This window comes from Mercenaria mercenaria, chromosome 19, assembly GCF_021730395.1.
Source record: "Mercenaria mercenaria strain notata chromosome 19, MADL_Memer_1, whole genome shotgun sequence".
Lineage (NCBI taxonomy): Eukaryota > Metazoa > Mollusca > Bivalvia > Venerida > Veneridae > Mercenaria > Mercenaria mercenaria.
In genome coordinates this window covers 42,031,649-42,049,480 of record NC_069379.1, presented here as the reverse complement: position 1 = coordinate 42,049,480, position 17,832 = coordinate 42,031,649, and the positions used below count along the sequence as shown (strand labels likewise).

At 32.2% G+C, this 17,832-nt stretch overlaps 1 protein-coding gene across 5 annotated transcripts in view; it reads left to right on the top strand.

Moving 5' to 3' along the window:
* Positions 1-17,832, top strand: part of LOC123542075 (atrial natriuretic peptide receptor 1-like) — an 802,781-nt gene that overhangs the window by 325,443 nt on the left and 459,506 nt on the right. The window contains exons 1-2 of one of the 5 annotated variants that reach the window (XM_053531577.1): positions 1,861-1,994; positions 15,094-16,042. The exons of 3 other annotated variants lie outside the window; for them this stretch is intronic. In XM_053531577.1, coding sequence (XP_053387552.1) covers positions 15,337-16,042 — 706 coding nt within the window. In that variant the 5' untranslated portion in view covers positions 1,861-1,994; positions 15,094-15,336. Of the gene's footprint in view, positions 1-1,860; positions 2,264-15,093; positions 16,043-17,832 lie in introns of those variants that run through there. One more of the 5 variants, XM_053531576.1, reaches the window with a different exon arrangement.

The following is a 17,832-nucleotide window of genomic DNA, read 5'->3' as shown; positions in this document are numbered from 1 at the left end:
TTACACCTTCATTATCTTGACGTGACTTGCACGGGACACACACTGCGCGTGCTTGTTTGGATGTTAAAGATTCTTACAAGGAGTAATGTCTTAAAATTACATTGAATAATCTTAAATTGTCCTAATGAATATCAACGACTATGAAAATTACAGAAAACCGTGAGTACACGTACTTCCAATAATGGGATTTGTATCAAAAGAGTTCATAAAATTCATTCTTAGTTCTCACAATGGCAATCTCTTTAAACATTTATTTCACAGGATATAACTCGTATCATTTAAAAATGTGCCGTTAATTTAATTTCTTGACAGATGTACTTTAGTTTACTTCGGCTCAGATTTTAAATAATAAAATAGCAGAATAGTTGAAATGAATCTACTAAATATAATGTTTGTGAAACACCTTATTCCTTTGATCTTTCTTTGTCCTAAATTGGCTTCGTGAAGCGGGTCCTGTCTTCAAAATCTCAACTTATTTGCAAAACAGTTTTACTAAGTGGCTAACGCCGAAAAAAGCTTATGTTCATAGTTTACAAACTGCACAGATACTTTATATAGCACCATTTCCTATAACTTATTAGGTTAAATTTGACATGATTTGTTTTTATAATAAACAAAGAAGACTAAAACTGTGTGTAATAATGCAACAAAATTAATATGTCAGTTATTTCTTCATAGCGTCAAACGGTTAGCGACACGTTTGGAAAGAAAACCGCACAGAACAGGCAAATAGCTGGTTGATGTCGTCGAGGAAGTAGATATTAACCTTTAGCCTGCTAAATTTCTAAACTTGACTGGTCCATCATTCAATTTGGACATAACCATTTATTATTCGAAGGGGAGTTCTCTGAAATATTACTAACTGAATAGCGAACAGTGCAGACCATGATCAGCCTGCACGGACATGCTATTTTATTTTATTGAAATACCTATAACACATTTTATTTCTGAAATAAATATAATTTGTTATCACGTGTATTTACCCTACTTGAACAAAACAAAATATCCATTTTAGCTTTTTAAACATTAAAAAAACTATGTAATCGTACCATTAACGATAAGCGAAAATCAACTAGAAAAAAAGTCACATTACCTTCTCAACATTTTTTTCTGTTGAAGTCATGAATCTAATACATATAATGAACAGTCAGACTTTACTAAAACAGAAAAAGTGGAAAACCACAGGTCGACAAACTCGACATAAACGAAAATGTTGCAGGCTCGGTTTGATTGAGCCTGTTCATCAAACCTGTTGGTATTCATCATTAATTTGTGTACGTATTAATTCAGTATGTATAAAATGTATCGGTTCATAGTAATGCAATTTCCCTGTGCACTCGTGCGCTAACGTTAAAATGTTTATGGCAAAAAAGTGTAAGAATTTATTTCAAATTTAAGTCATGGTTGATTTAAGTAATGTGTATATTTATTTCGCTTTAACAACTTATTATCTACCTCACTATTTTATATTTTAGACTTAAACATTTTACAGCTCAATTTTATAGAAAGTATACTTTTTTGCCTCCAAATCATCACGCATCCTGTCAAGTCATTTTGTCGTTAGTGTTCTAAACAGTAAATTTGTCCATAGAGTTACGAAATAAATGTTCAAACATATTACTTGTGTCCGCATTTTAGTCAAACCATACATTTCAATAAAGGAAATTTCATTAAACACATAGCGTTTGGCCGACCTGTCTTTGCCTCCGGTGAATTTTGTTGATGCCGATAAAGCCATTTCTCCAGAGCAAACTGCTCGCCTATTGAAACTATCGGAAGAGGAGTAGAGTTACATAGGCTAAACAAAATGTTAGTGTCATGATACATTGTACACTCTATTTAGACAGGATTATGATGGAAATATATCATATCACACGCCATAAAATGCTGAATAAAAGTGAAGTAAAATCGACGTTTTCTGTGAATAACTAATACGATACGCACCTGGTGGACATGGATAATATGACATTGTCATCGTGTGTGGATATATTGATGTAAATACAAATGTTTATTGCACTCTTGTTTAAATAACTTAAATTAAGTAACTGGTGGTAAATAGCTTGAATGTCTTTTTCATGGATACACACTGTAAAGTTAATAGAAGGAAGTTATTAACGTAACTGCACAGTTCAACAGGTGCCTTTATTGTTATAATCGAAACTATTAATGATTCAGTTACTATTTAAACATAAAATGTATGTGTTTTCTATGGAATATCTTAATGATAACAATAACCACCTCATATTGGGTGAAAAGGTTGATGGTAAGAATATAAATTGATTTTAAAGAGGTAATACTAATTTTACCAATTTTAAAGATTAATTAGATCGTCGGAATAAAAACCAAACGATTTCAATTGATACTGAGAAATATACTCCTCAAAACAATTCAAGGGCCACACAGAGACGAGAAACATAATATTTATTAAAACATACAAAGTATACATAACTGATAGAAACTCAAAAATTAAAAACAATTACCCAATGCAACACCGGAAAAAGAATTTATCTGTTCTGATCGCTGCTGTTGTACTGAATATTTCTTAGTGAATTCACTGCCATAGTGTTCAAAAGCAGGCCCTTGCATTAGTTTGAGAACCATAGAAAGATGTTCAGACATTTTTTTCGTACAAAAATAAAATTAATTTGAAATAAAAAATGAAATTGATTAATACAAATAGATGGGCACATGTTTTAAGTTTCAAAATGATGCATCAAAGTGTATTATTCAAAATTCGTCCTCATGTAGTTAATGTAATTTTATTTTTGTCAAAATAGTTGTTTAAAAAATGGAAACATATTATTAAGCAGTAAGCCAAAATATCTCTCCTTAATATGATGTGTTTTACTTTTACTTATACCTATATCTGGTTATTAGAAAATAATCAAACATGAACACAAAATATATATATATATATATATATATAATATATTTTATGATACAGGTATATAACCCTGAACTAGTGTTTTAAGTGTTCCTAAGATACACTGCAACATGCAAATCGATCCCTGTTTTAACTTGATATGTATTACCTTCAGACAATGATAAAAACCATTATTTATAGCATACAATCTTAGAATTTCAGTGACATATGTGCATATATATTAATCATTTGAACGACTGTCGCCATTGTGTTACGCCTTTGTGCTTGTAATAACATCAACGCAGACATCTGCTGCAAGAAGGGAGCATTCATATTGTAAGCAATATCTCAAGTCTAATCTAAGACTTTGTCCAATCAATGATCGGTTTTCAAGATACAAGATATATGAGACATCAAGGCTTTATCATCACCGAGGAAGGATATTTAATATCCGTAAATAATTTCACTTTTAGTTTTTACTTCAACATAGTGTGTGATAAGCAGAAAAAAGGTTTTTTAATTTTTTCTTACCTGTTGGAAACTGGTTTCAAAAGGGAAAACATTAAAAAAGTAAAGTGATTCATATGGCTCTTTGCAAAAAGTAATGCAATTACACTGTACATTTAATTAAGGGTAATAGCGGTCACTAGCTTGATATTTTGAATTTTGAATACAATGATTTTTTTTGTCAGTTTTGATAGATAATAAAAGTGTACTACATCTGTGAAGATGTATTTTGTCTGTCCTGAATAAAGGAAATTCGCTCTGTATGTGAAAAGGCACATTATGACGTAGGCATTGCATTAGAGCGAGGAGCCAGGGAAAAGAAAGTTCCCAATGAAAGTGTAAAGGAATCAATAGTCTGTAGTAATTGTACACGACTTTTAAGTTGTAACAGTTGGAAATAAGATGTCTATTTCTCTAACAAAAATTATAAGGCAGTTCAAAATTAATGTTGGTAGACAGCACAATAATTAAACCGGTAATTTACTCGAAGCTTCTTTGTCGGTGCATTTTGCTATTCCATGTCACTGATTTTGCTCCTATCCAAAACCTCCGCGGAGTAATTAAAATTTGCATTTGCTGGAACTAAATTCAGAAGAATGTAAAAATACATTATTTGTCATTTTTCTACAATGATGTTTACAAAAATCGCCGTAAATATGAAAAAAAGTTAGTTATTTCTAGTTACAAAATTCAATGTTTAGTTAAGGGGTGATTTATTAGATCTTGTCGACACCAAATTAAATTATCGTGGAACAGTTTATGCTAAGTAACCATGATTAATGCACACTATTGATTTATATAGCCTTATAAAGCGTGGAACCGATAGAAGCCAAATAACAACTGCAACGTTTAAAATAATCTAGAATTTTTGTGCTACAGTTAAAACTAAATATCTCGAACTCACTTATATTAAAGTCCTGACTTTCTCGGAGACATTTTCAAGTCCCATTCCGAAAACACGTGCGCAAAATATTAATTTAAGTCGAATTTCGGTAATTTCGAATAAAAATGATCGATCATTGGAATTCGAAATACTGCAATACAATTGCATTTTCTCTTACCTTCCATTTTGAATGTTTGTCTTCGCTACTACTACTTGCTTTAAACACGTAAATAGCATGTTAAGGAAGTCCGCTCGCTTAGCTTAGTAGGTAAGAGCGTTGGTCTACAGATTGCGGGGTCGCGAGTTCGATCCTCGGACGGGGCGCATGTTCTCCGTGACTATTTGATAAACGACATTGTGTCTGAAATCAGTAGTCCTCCACCTCTGATTCATGTGGGGAAGTTGGTAGTTACTTGCGGAGAACAGGTTTGTACTGGTACAAAATCCAGGAACACTGGTTAGGTTAACTGCCTGCCATTACGTGATAGAAATACTGTTGAAAAACGGCGTTAAACCCAAAACAAACAAACAAACAAACATCATATTAAGACTAAGCTTTCATATCTTGTTCAATTCATATAAAGATCAGAAACAATAGTGTTACAACAATGATATTGTTTTTTGTCTGTGAAGAGCAAAGATACCACCGTAGAAACGTGTTCAATGCCTGTAGAAAAGACTTCTTTTGTTTGTTCAATTATAAATTTGTTGATAATGAATATTCAAATTTCTTGTCAAATATACTTATCATACATTAATTTTGTAAAGTTTCACAGTAATGTTTGTTATTTTTTTTTATAAATATTCACCTTTGCTACTACGGCACTGTGTCTAATTATGCCAAATTAGCCATATTGCAACTGCTAAGAAATTATCAACAATCTAAGGAAATTAGCCATATTGCAACTGCTAAGAATTTATCAACAATCTAAGGAAATTAGCCACATTGCAACTGCTAAGAAATTATCAACAATCTAAGGAAATTAGCCACATTGCAACTGCTAAGAAATTATCAACAATCTAAGGAAATTAGCCACATTGCAACTGCTAAGAAATTATCAACAATCTAAGGAAATTAGCCACATTGCAACTGCTAAGAATTTATCAACAGTCTAAGGAAATTAGCCATATTACCAGGGTTTTTAACACAATGTTGTATCTAAGACCGCGTCGAATTCGAATTAGCAGCAAATGTATCTAAGGATATATCGAATCCGAATTTAATTTTTAAAAATTTAGCAACATTGCCACTGTACATTTCTCTAATAAGCGGCAATTTATCAAAGAAATATCTAAATCGGCAAAGTATTTAAGTATATATTGAACCCGAATTAGCTGCATGACCACTGTTTATTTCTATATCAGCAATGCCTCTAGGGCTATGTTGATGCACACACTGCCAATTTTCTATTCGGCTATATATTTAAGGCTATACCAATAACGAATTAGCTATTTTCTTCTCACAAGCTCTCCGGAGTGATAAACCTTTTCATTTACTTTTTAGATGATTTCCAATATTTTTTTTTTATTCCACTTGAGCAGCACATAGGCGTTGAATGCACACTAAATATATAAGTACATATAGCATTGCAATGGCAAAAAAATAGGTTTATCTATATGTAAACTGTTTCTTACCTTACATGAACGTATTGTTAATTTTGTCCTTATTCAATTTATATTATATGACACCGATATAAACCAAACTTGACCTGCGTCATAAAAAGAACTCTTGTAACAATTATGACTGTTAAAATGAAATCTGTTACGAGTTATCTTTTCAATAGTGAAGTGAATACTTATTGGTATATAATACTTGAAATTAAATATAAAAAAAAATGTCAAGTTCATCGCATTTCATCGATTTTAGATTTCAGAGTTACTGGCATAGCAACATGCGCAATACAGAATCGGTCAATTACATAATTATAGAAAAAATGAAGACCAAAATCTCACAAGAATTGTATTGTAATGATTATGTTACGTAGCTACCTTTTTTGTAAATGAATAACAAAATATGTGAAAAAATCCTTTGGAAACAATGAATGCAACCAAGCAACAAAAAGCAGACTCAGTTTGATTGAGTCTGTTCATGAGAGGTAATGTAATGTGCAACACCCCTCCCACTCCAACCCTCCCCCTAGAACCAAAACTTATTTTGGCACAAAAGAGAGCATACAATGATAACTTTCTATAAAGACGTGTTCTTTAAATTCAAATAGTTCCCGAGAGTTTTTTGTACTCTTTCTCAGTTGTAATTGATTTATTGTTTTGACTTAGTTACTCGAGCAGATTTAATGATAATAAATTAAATTAAAATGGCAGTAAATTTAGATAAAAAAATGGCAGCTCCCATTTTTTTTAAATCAAGTCTCAAAATATTTTCTGGTTAATTACATGCATAATCAAGTGTATGGTGACAAATCGAGTGCTGTGATGTAGGGGTTAGTTTCAGAGTTAATATTTTGAGTAACTTTAAAACTGGCAGTTTTAAAATTGTTTCATTTTTTTTTACTGCAATTTAAATTAAGATTTCTTAGTTTTAAGTAAAAGCATAAAGATTAAAGATATGTTACAGGCATTCAAGACATTTGACTTGTATTTTTATTTACAAAAAATAACAAAAGGGAAACAGTGGGATGAAATGTGATATGTAAAGTATGTTTTTTTTTTCTGTAGCTCCCTCGCTTTTTGCATGATAAAAGTCCCATATATCCAAATGAAGAAAGCAAACTTGTCAGTTATAAACATTTGAAAAGATATATTTCTAGTTTGCACTTTAATCAATTTCGCCACAAATGTGTTGCCAGAATATATTCTATTCCTTTCTGACCATACAATAATTGAGTTATAAAACTAACTGTTTTACTAAAATAAAGATTACCAAGTATAATAAATTAAGTATGTGTTTTTGTGTTCTTAAAAAATGAAACTGACACGTTTAACTTTTGTACCCTCGAAATATGCCCTTGTTTGCTAAAGCGCATTAGTACGGCATGATGGTATATGATTTAACACTGCAATGTACATCATGAGACCTATCTTTTAACGAAATACACATACTCACATGCATAAGGCGTTTCATTTATCAAAACATCATTTAGTGCAATAACATCCGTCTCTCTTGGCTTTGATGTTTCTTATGCTTCATTAATATGCAATCAAGGTACAGAGTGTTTCTCTTTTTTATTTTTTTAACTATATCTTACGTGTGTAAGAAAAATTACACATTTTTAACTACTATTGCTTTGTAGCATTCACTTTTTATTAGTCGAAGGCTAATAAGGCTAATAATAAACGTATTAATGTAAAACATCGTATTCAATGTGTAAAAATGTACGTGACAGAATGTTACTGTTAATGTTAATAGAGTGACTAAATACGCCATTGATTTGATAATATCTTGTAACCAACCATGCATCCTTTTGTTTCGTGACGAATTATAACGTGATATGTTATGTGATAACGGCCATCGGCTTCCAGTACCCTTATTAGTAACGTCCGCTTATCTATAACAGAATGTATAGATGTATGAAGATAACTTGACAATTGCTAATAGTGTTTGTATTACAATAACAAAGGGTGTAGTGTATACATGGAGAAAATCATAAAATTACTAACTTTACTAATCATTTCTTATGAATTTCCACTGAATACATTATTATGAATGCAACTGTTTTACAAATCTAATACATAAACAATAGGTACTATTTTCATATACTTTCCAAGCAAATTATGTTTATCAAACTGATACTAATGCTTAAATAACTCTGCCTATGTTGGGTAACCAGAATGGGAAACATTTGTTTAAAATACCACCAAAGAAAATCTAACACAATACAAATAAGTGTACATGTCTAAGGTTTGACAAATCAATTTCTTGTCCTTTCTCCGCTTTTTTTTTCTTCATCACAAAACAGCGTAGAACATTATTTTATCCTAGGGTCACTTAAATACTTTTAAATATGTATGTATGTTTATTTTGATTAATCTATACGTTCAACATTCATGGTTTTTTGTTAATGTGAAATGCATTATTTTTTCATATGCGTATTTGTTTGTATTTTTGCAATTTATTCTGTAATACACTTTTGAACGTGTACATGCGAATGAAAAGACTGCTATATAAATGTGGTATAATAATAATAGTAATAATTATAACCAGTTTTAAACAATTTTCATTCGCAACAGTATATTTTTGTCACAATGCTAAGATCGGCAATGCATCACATATCAATATATTTAAGAAGGTAATGCATTTACGATATCGCGTATTTATATGATATGAAATTTAGCCATAAGCAATATATTAATTTCAAAAGATCTGTATCTAATTGCACGCACTGACAATAATAGTAACAATACAAAGTACAGTTAAACGGTTTTTGTTTTATAAAAATATTTGTCCTCCTAATTTTTAAAATGAAAGTAAAATTATAAAAACTACTAATTTATTGATACACCTATTCAACAATAGAAACTTTAAATCTGTACAACATGTAAAAACATTTTAAAGTAACTTACCTTTCAAAAATTGCATGAGTATTTCTAATGATTTGCCCTTTGTTATGTATAGTTTCTTACATCGGCCTCACTAGCTAGAATAAATACAATTTTAAGGGTTTTTTGCCTGTTAAACATGTGTACTTTGCATAAAAACGAATGAGATTTATTTCAAAAGAGATATTGTGGGTAGGCGTTTTCTTAAAAGTCTAGTTCATATTTGTCTTGATTGCAATATAATAAATTATTTCAATCACACGTCATTCTATAGACAGGAGCAGCCAGTCAAATTGCAAGTTTCCATATCTTGTTTATTCTCAGATAAATGTAACAAATATATTGCTCTGTTGCCTTTCAGAGTAATAGATTGTCTGACTTTATGATACTGTCTGTTCAACATTGAGAATAATTGCTGTAAGTAAAGTTGTAAAGTACGTAAACATGGACTCATTAACCCTTAATATCTAAACTGAATTGATCCATCATTCAGTTTTGACTATACCATTTATTATTAGAAGGGGTGTTCACTGAAAATGTACTGACTGGATAGCGAACAGTGCAGACCATGATCAGTCGATCTTGGTCTGCACTGGTCGCAAAGGCAGAATCATTTGCCGCCAGCAGGCTAAACGTTAAAGGACGTAAACTGCCGTGTTCATTAAAAATAAAGTGCATTCAAACTATACGTTAACCCTTATCATGCTGGACACGATTGATTCTGCTTTTGCGACCAGTGTAGTTCATGATCAGCCTGCACATCCATGCTGTCTGATAAAGATCTGCACAGCTCGCCATTCAGTCAGTATCTTTTTGTTAATCATCCCATCTAACAGTTAAGGGTACTGACCAAATTGAAAGATGGACAGGTTGATCACAGATATGTAGTTGGGTAAAGGTTAAGGATAACAAATTGTTCTATTTTATTTCTGATTTTATTTCAATAAACATTACATTACATTGATGTTTTGTTCTATAGTTTATTTATATAATATATAGTATCTAAATTAACATTCAAAATTTAAGTTTAACATAATGTGTCATAAACAGCAATTTCCGTAAAATAAAAATGTGTTTGCACTTACTGTTTTCCTGGACAGAGAATGCGTTACGATGGCACCGAATGTCTTTACTTTGTGAAGGAGTACATGAGTCATCAAAAAAAAAATGCATAATATTCACATTTTAAGATATACACACGGTAGGGAAAATATTAATTCAGGGGCATTTTATTTCACGTCGTTTATTGAAAAAAAACCCAAAAAGCAACAGAACTTCACAATTGATAAGAAAGATCATTGTTTTAAAATTTTGTAGCTTACCCTCCTACTCCAATAAAGTTAAATGATAACGTCCACTAATTTAAAAATAAAACGATTACACGTTGTTTTGCCATAGGGAGTAACTAATCGCGACAGTTCTCTTTACTGAAAAGTGCTTTTTAATGAAAATGTCTCCTTGGAGAAATGTGCTTTCATGATTTTAAACTTTTGATTTATTTTTACCACAATATTTGTTTATCAGAAAATAAAATGTAAAATCTTTAATCCGTATCTTTTCTAAATCTTGTTCTAGGCACTTCTAGCTAAAAACCGAGCGAGAAACGACCCGATGATTCCTTTTAAAATGTTACACACTTTCAAAAGAAATTCATTCCCTACATTTTGTAATAATGGCATTGATAATTGGATTAATAATTGGATTATCAAAGTATTTAAAGAAAGTTTTCTCGGCAAATGAACTCACTATTGCTGCTATGAAAGTTCCTGCTAAGTATCCTCCCAGAGACAGGGAGACGCGTTTAATGGTTTAATAGTTATGAAACAAAACTAACTCTCAATGTACAAACTGTTAAGAAAGTTTTCTGTAATTAAAACGACTAAAACACGAAGACCTAAGTATTTCTCTATAATTTGTCTATTTTTATGTCTATAAAATGTAATTATACTATTATCTTTATGTCTATTTAATGTCTATATAACGGTCAGAATAGTCATATTAATGTGCTATTTTCAAGAGAGTTCGTGCAAGAAGTAATAAGAATTCGAACAGTTCAGAGATTTATTTCACTGTTAATGCGAACGAATACGTGGTAAGGACATAAAATGTATTGTGTTGTACGCGCGTAGGCTTAAGGCATCCAAACACTTTATATATTCCAAAATATGGAGATGGAATCACAAACTCTCAAGACAAGACTTTCACGAAGTAAAGCATAGTATTCTATTTCTAAGTCTTAATACCAAATATTATACAATTTTTTTCCACATGCGGCGTTTTCCCTATATTTTTTCATATAGATCTCTGTCTCGATTTATTTTCATTGACATTTAACTGTAATCTAAGTCAAAGGGCAGTGTATATTCCGCGCGGTGTACCAACTATAGCAAACGGCAGTCTGTAAGGGCTTATTGTAATTGGACTGATTAGTTAGTTTTCAGCTTGCCTGTTGCTTATTGCACAGACTACAATGTAAAAAAATACTTCCGTCGTACTTCAAAGCTTCGAAATTTTCAACGATTTCAAGCAGAACTCCAATCGTAATACTGACCAATCGGGACAAGCTGAAACAATACATTTAGCTATAGGCGTTCCATTTAATATCATTACGCGCAGTGTCAATATAATATTAAACGATTTCACGTTATCAACACATTCATCTCTTTGTCATAAATAATCTACTATTTATTTATTAACGTAGCCTTTCATTATGTGAAATCCTTCCGAAGTCAATGTTTATAATTCATTTAAATAATTAAGTATTATGCATAATGAAACTGTTGTTTTAAAGGAATAGTAACATAATAATAATGAATTATTCCATTACCTGTATGAGATAGACATGGGAATAATTCACAATATCAGGAAAGCAAGTTACATACATTAATCTTTTTTTTTAAAACTGGTTTCGAAGTTCTCATCATAATTCAATTGGAATTGTAGTTTAAATAAAACTACATTGTTGGAATGTAGGAATTTATTGCAGTGGTAAATTTCGTTCATCTTCAAAGTGATGGGATATTACATACATACCAAATAAATCAAACGAAAGATGTGCTTTGTAGGAAAATTCAGTTTCCTTTTCAGGTAACGGACGTGTGAGGAAAATGTTCCACAAGTATGACAAAACAAAGATAAAACTCGATTGTTATCTAGTCTGCAGACAGAATAGTTTCAGTAACCGTCTATTTCATTTTTTTCCAGTAACTGTCTACCTCACTACATGTTTTGATAAATGCGTACATTTTTTTAAATAAATGAGCCGCACCATTAGAAAACCATCAGAGTGCGTTTGCGACCAGCATGGATCCAGACGAGCCTGCACACCGCACAGTCTGGTCAGATCCATGCTGTCGCTAGCGATTCTCTAAAATGCACAGGGTTTGAAAGCGAACAGCATGGATCCTTTACCAGAAATGCGTTTAAAGCGCAGGCTCCTCTGGATCCATGCTGGTCGCAAACGCACTATGTTGGTTTTCGCGTGGTGCGGCTCAAATGTGTTTTTTAAAGGTGCTTTAATACATGCGTGCCAGAATAATTTTTATAAGCAGAGTAGAATCTGACTTTAATCATTAGTCTTGATATCAGGAATTGTGGTTACGCGCGGAAAACGTGCAGATGTTTATATATACAATAATTAAGATAATGTTCATAAGGTTAAGTTAATAATATGAGGGTATCGGTTTCATTTCTAAATAAAGAGCATTTCCTTCCCCTTTTATCATTTGTAAATATCAATTAACGTAATGATGTGGAATAAGTAACACACACGCGATTTGACATCATTTTCTCTCTCATCCGGATTACTTCGTTCATTTGGAATTATTAATGTTCCTTTCTCCGGCAAGCTCGTTTAGACTTTGTCTGGGTTACATAATCATGGTACATGAAGTATGATAGATTATTAGCACATTATTGCGTGATCAGCCTTTACGGGCCAGTTGATATACAGTGCTTCGGAGAAATCAGACAACTTCTATTGATAAAACATCAAACACTTACGAAAAGTACTTTAAAGGAACCCACTGACGAATGGATTAAACATAAAACTCGCAGTGTGGTCAGAATATTAAGTTTTGCAAATTACGCATTGAATACACATAACACACTTATTTACAGTACTTTAAATTATGCACCTCACGTATGGATTAAACATTACACCGTTATTAACTTTATATTAAATTATGCAACCTACACATCGTTTAAGCAGATCTTAAAAGAGTTGTGCAGATCTCATATTGACTTAATATGAATAGTATAATAATGAATGCAACTTTCGTATTATTTAAACACTAAAAACCTATTAACAGTATATTAAGTTATGCAGATCTCGTTTTGATAAAACATTACACACTTTTGAATAACTTAATATGAATAGAATAATAATGAATGCAATTTTCGTATTATTTAAACACTAAAAACCTATTAACAGTATATTAAGTTATGCAGATCTCGTTTTGATAAAACATTACACACCTTTGAATAACTTAATATGAATAGAATAATAATGAATGCAACTTTCGTATTATTTAAACACTAAAAACCTATTAACAGTATATTAAGTTATGCAGATCTCGTTTTGATAAAACATTACACACCTTTGAATAACTTAATATGAATAGAATAATAATGAATGCAACTTTCGTATTATTTAAACACTAAAAACATATTAACAGTATATTAAGTTATGCAGATCTCGTTTTGATAAAACATTACACACCTTTGAATAACTTAATATGAATAGAATAATAATGAATGCAACTTTCGTATTATTTAAACACTGAAAACATATTAACAGTGTATTAAGTTATGCAGATCTCGTTTTGATAAAATATTACACACCTTTGAATGACACTTTTTGTTTATGCAAATTACGCGTTGAATACACATTACACACTGTTGAACACTTACTTAAATTTTGCAAACTACGCACCGATTAAACATTGCGCGCTTATGAACAGTAATTAAAGTTATGCAAATTCTTCGATGATTAATCGTTTTTTTTAAATCTTAGCTTAAGTTGTATGTGATTTCTATTAAAAAGGTTTGCGATTTTACCATAAGCGCAAATAATAATGAGTAAATGTCACATATTAACATATACATTTTATCAACATTTGGATTCCATGTGTCATATATCATCAACTTACAAAAATTCAAAGATGTCGACAATAAAAAAAACTGCTTTACTTTAAAGATATCGCTAGTTGATACACTTCTGTGTTCTGGTAAGGAATTGCAAACCAGTGAGTACAAAGCCGGTAACACAGACTTGCGTGCATTTGGTAGCATTTCTTCCGCTGGAAATGCGAATATATTTTCTGCTAAAGTATAATTTGTATTCTAACACGACCAGCAAATAACCTATATACATGTAGAGCAAAATCTATCTCGGGTTATTCTGCAATATACCACTTGCGTGCAATGACGTCATCCGATCCAGGTGCGTAGCACGGTCGTAAAAAGTAGTTACCATTATTTCTAACACTGTTGATACTAGTATGTCGTGTTAGAATCGAAATAATAAGTTCCCATGTGTGATTTATCGTAGAATAACCCGAGTTTTTCGTTCTTATGCGAAACAATATATCACGAAGGCGTGATATATTCTTACGCATAACTCAAAACTCGGGTTATTATACGATAAACCACGTTTTGGAACTTATTATTTCTTAAATATAAAATGAACCTTTAATTACATTTACAGCAACTTACGAGAATGTTGAGTAAAGTAAATGTCTTTTTATACCTGATGCATCATTTTGAACTTCCTACTGTGTAAGCATATGTCAATGTTGAATTTTGAAATACTGCAGTTAATAACAATTAACAATATTTTTTCGTGCGTTTCGTGCATTGTTCTTGTTACGAGAGAAGTAACAATCACATACCGTTACATGTACGGAAACGTTTCAGATTGAAACTACATTTCGTTTTAATAAAAATGGACTAATTCTACTCCTAAAGAACGCAGCTGCCATCACACATTGTAAAAACTGTACAAGAGAAAGTAATAAATCAAACGTTAATGTCCTTAGCCACATGCAGAACTTAATTTGGCAGTTTGAAATACTATAGCTGTTACATTTTCCTTTAGATAATCAGTTGATTAAATTCTCTTGGACAATTTTCCTAAAAGGCTCTAATAAGTAGAGAATAACTACACTTACGCCTACATATATACATTCTCAAACATATTTTCAATTTATTATTATACGAATATTATACGAAAGCTTTTTGGAACTTTTATATTGCATACAAATGTAGCTAGATACGTAGCGCAGACAAAAATGCATATAAACAAAAGTTTTTGCACTTGAAAAGTTTTGCTTTGTAATTTTAGCACCTTTCGCGATATGAGAATGTGGAGGTGGTATGTCACAAGATAAACACTTGATAAGAGTACCTTTGACAAATGTTCCAGACAATTGGTAGTGACTTCCGTAATTGTTCCCTAATTCTTCCGTAATAGTACCAAAGGATATGTTCAATATGTAGTGCGTATGACATGAAAGATTAGTTAAAGTATTGCGGAATACAAATGTTGGAACCGATCAGGTCAAAGCTATGACAAAATTAAGAAAAAATGCAAAGACAACCAAGTACTGATATCAACATGCAAGTATTTGTGATAATAGTTTGTTTTTTCCTTAACGTATTTGGGAGTATAATGTGTATAAACGTTAACATTGCGGCCATTCTACCCGAAGATGACCGAAGACTTTTTTCAATGAAACATGCCGTGCCGGCAATCGAATATGCTATAGAATATTTACACAATGACACTGACCTACTCCGTGGTCACACTTTTTCTGTAAGATACGGGGACACGAATTGCTCACCAGCCGAGGGAATGAACGAAGCATTTAAATTTTACATTGATGGACAAGTTGACGTCTTCTTTGGTCCAGTTTGTGATTTTGTGCTTGCCCCCGTTGCACGCCAAACAATGTTTTGGAACATTCCATTACTTTCAGTGGGCGCATTCGCTCGAGATTTTACCCAGTTCCGCTTACAGGAATATAGCCTCTTATCTCGCGTTGGGCCTGTTAATTTTGACTCCATGTCAAGGGCATATCTAGATATAGTGAAATTTTACAATTGGAATAGGTTTACAATAATTTACGATAAGGCAGGTCAGGATGAATATATGGAAGGAATTTGTACTTTAGCTACCAGCGCTATTCATTACGAAACTCAAGCATCTAACCCTAACATGACACAGGATTATTTCAAGTTGGAGGGCAATTATGGGGATATACTGAAGTCGGAAGTTGGCCTCACATACAGTGGTGAGTAATTGATATATTCTCTTGTTGTTGTGATGCTGTTTATTGATACCGTATATTTTCGCTTAAAAGATGCATTATTAGGAGTCATTTTTCCACTTCAAAGAGTTGGGAGCATCTTATAAGCGTGTACTACAAGCAATTAAAAAATTAAAAGAAAAAGAAACCCCAGGCATGGCCGACGTCTTATATGCGAGTTCGTCTTATAAGCGAAATTATACGGTATGCATGATTGGCATATAATCACAGAAAGGGCAGGGGCTTACGACTGTTTTCTATCTGAGTACAATTCTTATATATCTTTGGTCTTTCACTAATGAGTCATTCTTACCTCTGGAGACATCCGCTCTGTAACTGTACTAGCATCTAGATTCAGTAATAAAAGACGGTTTATCTGTCTGGTGATTATCAAGTCTAGGCGATTTCAAGTAACGAAATGAATTGTTTTACAACTTATTGTCACACAATGTTAGTGGTAGCCCGCCGTATATCACATACACTTTTGAATAAGATAAAGAACGGGTTTCTCTTAAATTCATTTGTAAATCGTACTGTGAAGTTTTCAAGAAGTTACTTACTTGTTTGAAAGGGCTATGTATAATCATGGTAGCACAAGATGCGCAAGACGAACTATAGCGATAGCCCTACGTCTGACGTCTAGCTATCGGCGGCAGCATTTTTCTGAAACCATTTGAAAGGAAGTTATATTGTTTTCATTAGTCATATACACTTATTTATAATGTATTTAGGTCTGACTTCATAAGAAGCTACGAGCAATTCATCATATCTTTTTATGATTTTTCTTTCTTTTTTTCTGACTTTAACGTCAAATTTACACAGTAATTGGTCATATGACCTTTAAACCCTTCATCGTGATAGAAGACCCAGGATGCCCCTTCGTGTGCATTTTTAGGCATGGTCTTCATCTTGATATAACCGTCGACCTTCCGCATGTCAGCTGGATGACTTCCTAACACTGATTTCGATTTATTTATTTATTTGGGTTTTACGGCGCACCAACACAGTATAGGTATATGGCGCCAAACAGGACTACAAATTTTGGTTTCACATCTCATTTACATCGAAATAAAAACATGAGATATGGAATCAAAATTTGCATACCTGCTGGAAGCACAGAGTTTCAGCAAAACCAAGTGTTAAGACCCTTTTAGTCGCCTCTTACGATCATGCAAGGGTAAGGTAGTGGTTCCAGTTCCATTCTTTTCATACACAGATCGTCCCAGAACCACATGGGGCTCGAACTGGCAGTGGTAAGAGGGGGCAAATGTTTCGAAGACAGCGCGGCCACATTTTTGTCTTTCACATAGCCGTATATAGCAATGTTCATAATGAAATGATGATGCTAAATTATTGTAATTAATTCTTTATTCAATTATGAACAACGCTCGTGTAGTTAATTTCAGTTTTTATTAGTGTTGTGTTAACAAATTACTCTGAAATTGTAAACAAATTGTTTCCAGCTATGTAAATGGCCTTTGAACGTGTTTGTATTGACTTGCTCCCGTTCCTATGTTTGTTCTGTCATATTTCTCATATATAAATTTTCTTAATTACGGTGGAAGTAACTCAAGCTGGTTCTTTCTATATTAATAGTTTTATTGCCCCTGGCTCCGCACATAGGTTTAGCCATCAGATAAAAATGTGCTTTGTTAGAGGCTTAAAAATAATGTATAAAATGTTTGCAGTATTTTATAAAAAATAACAATGCAGCAAGGGAGCCAGGCTAGTGTTTGTCATGAAAAGACCGCTATGAAAATCTAGTATAAATAATA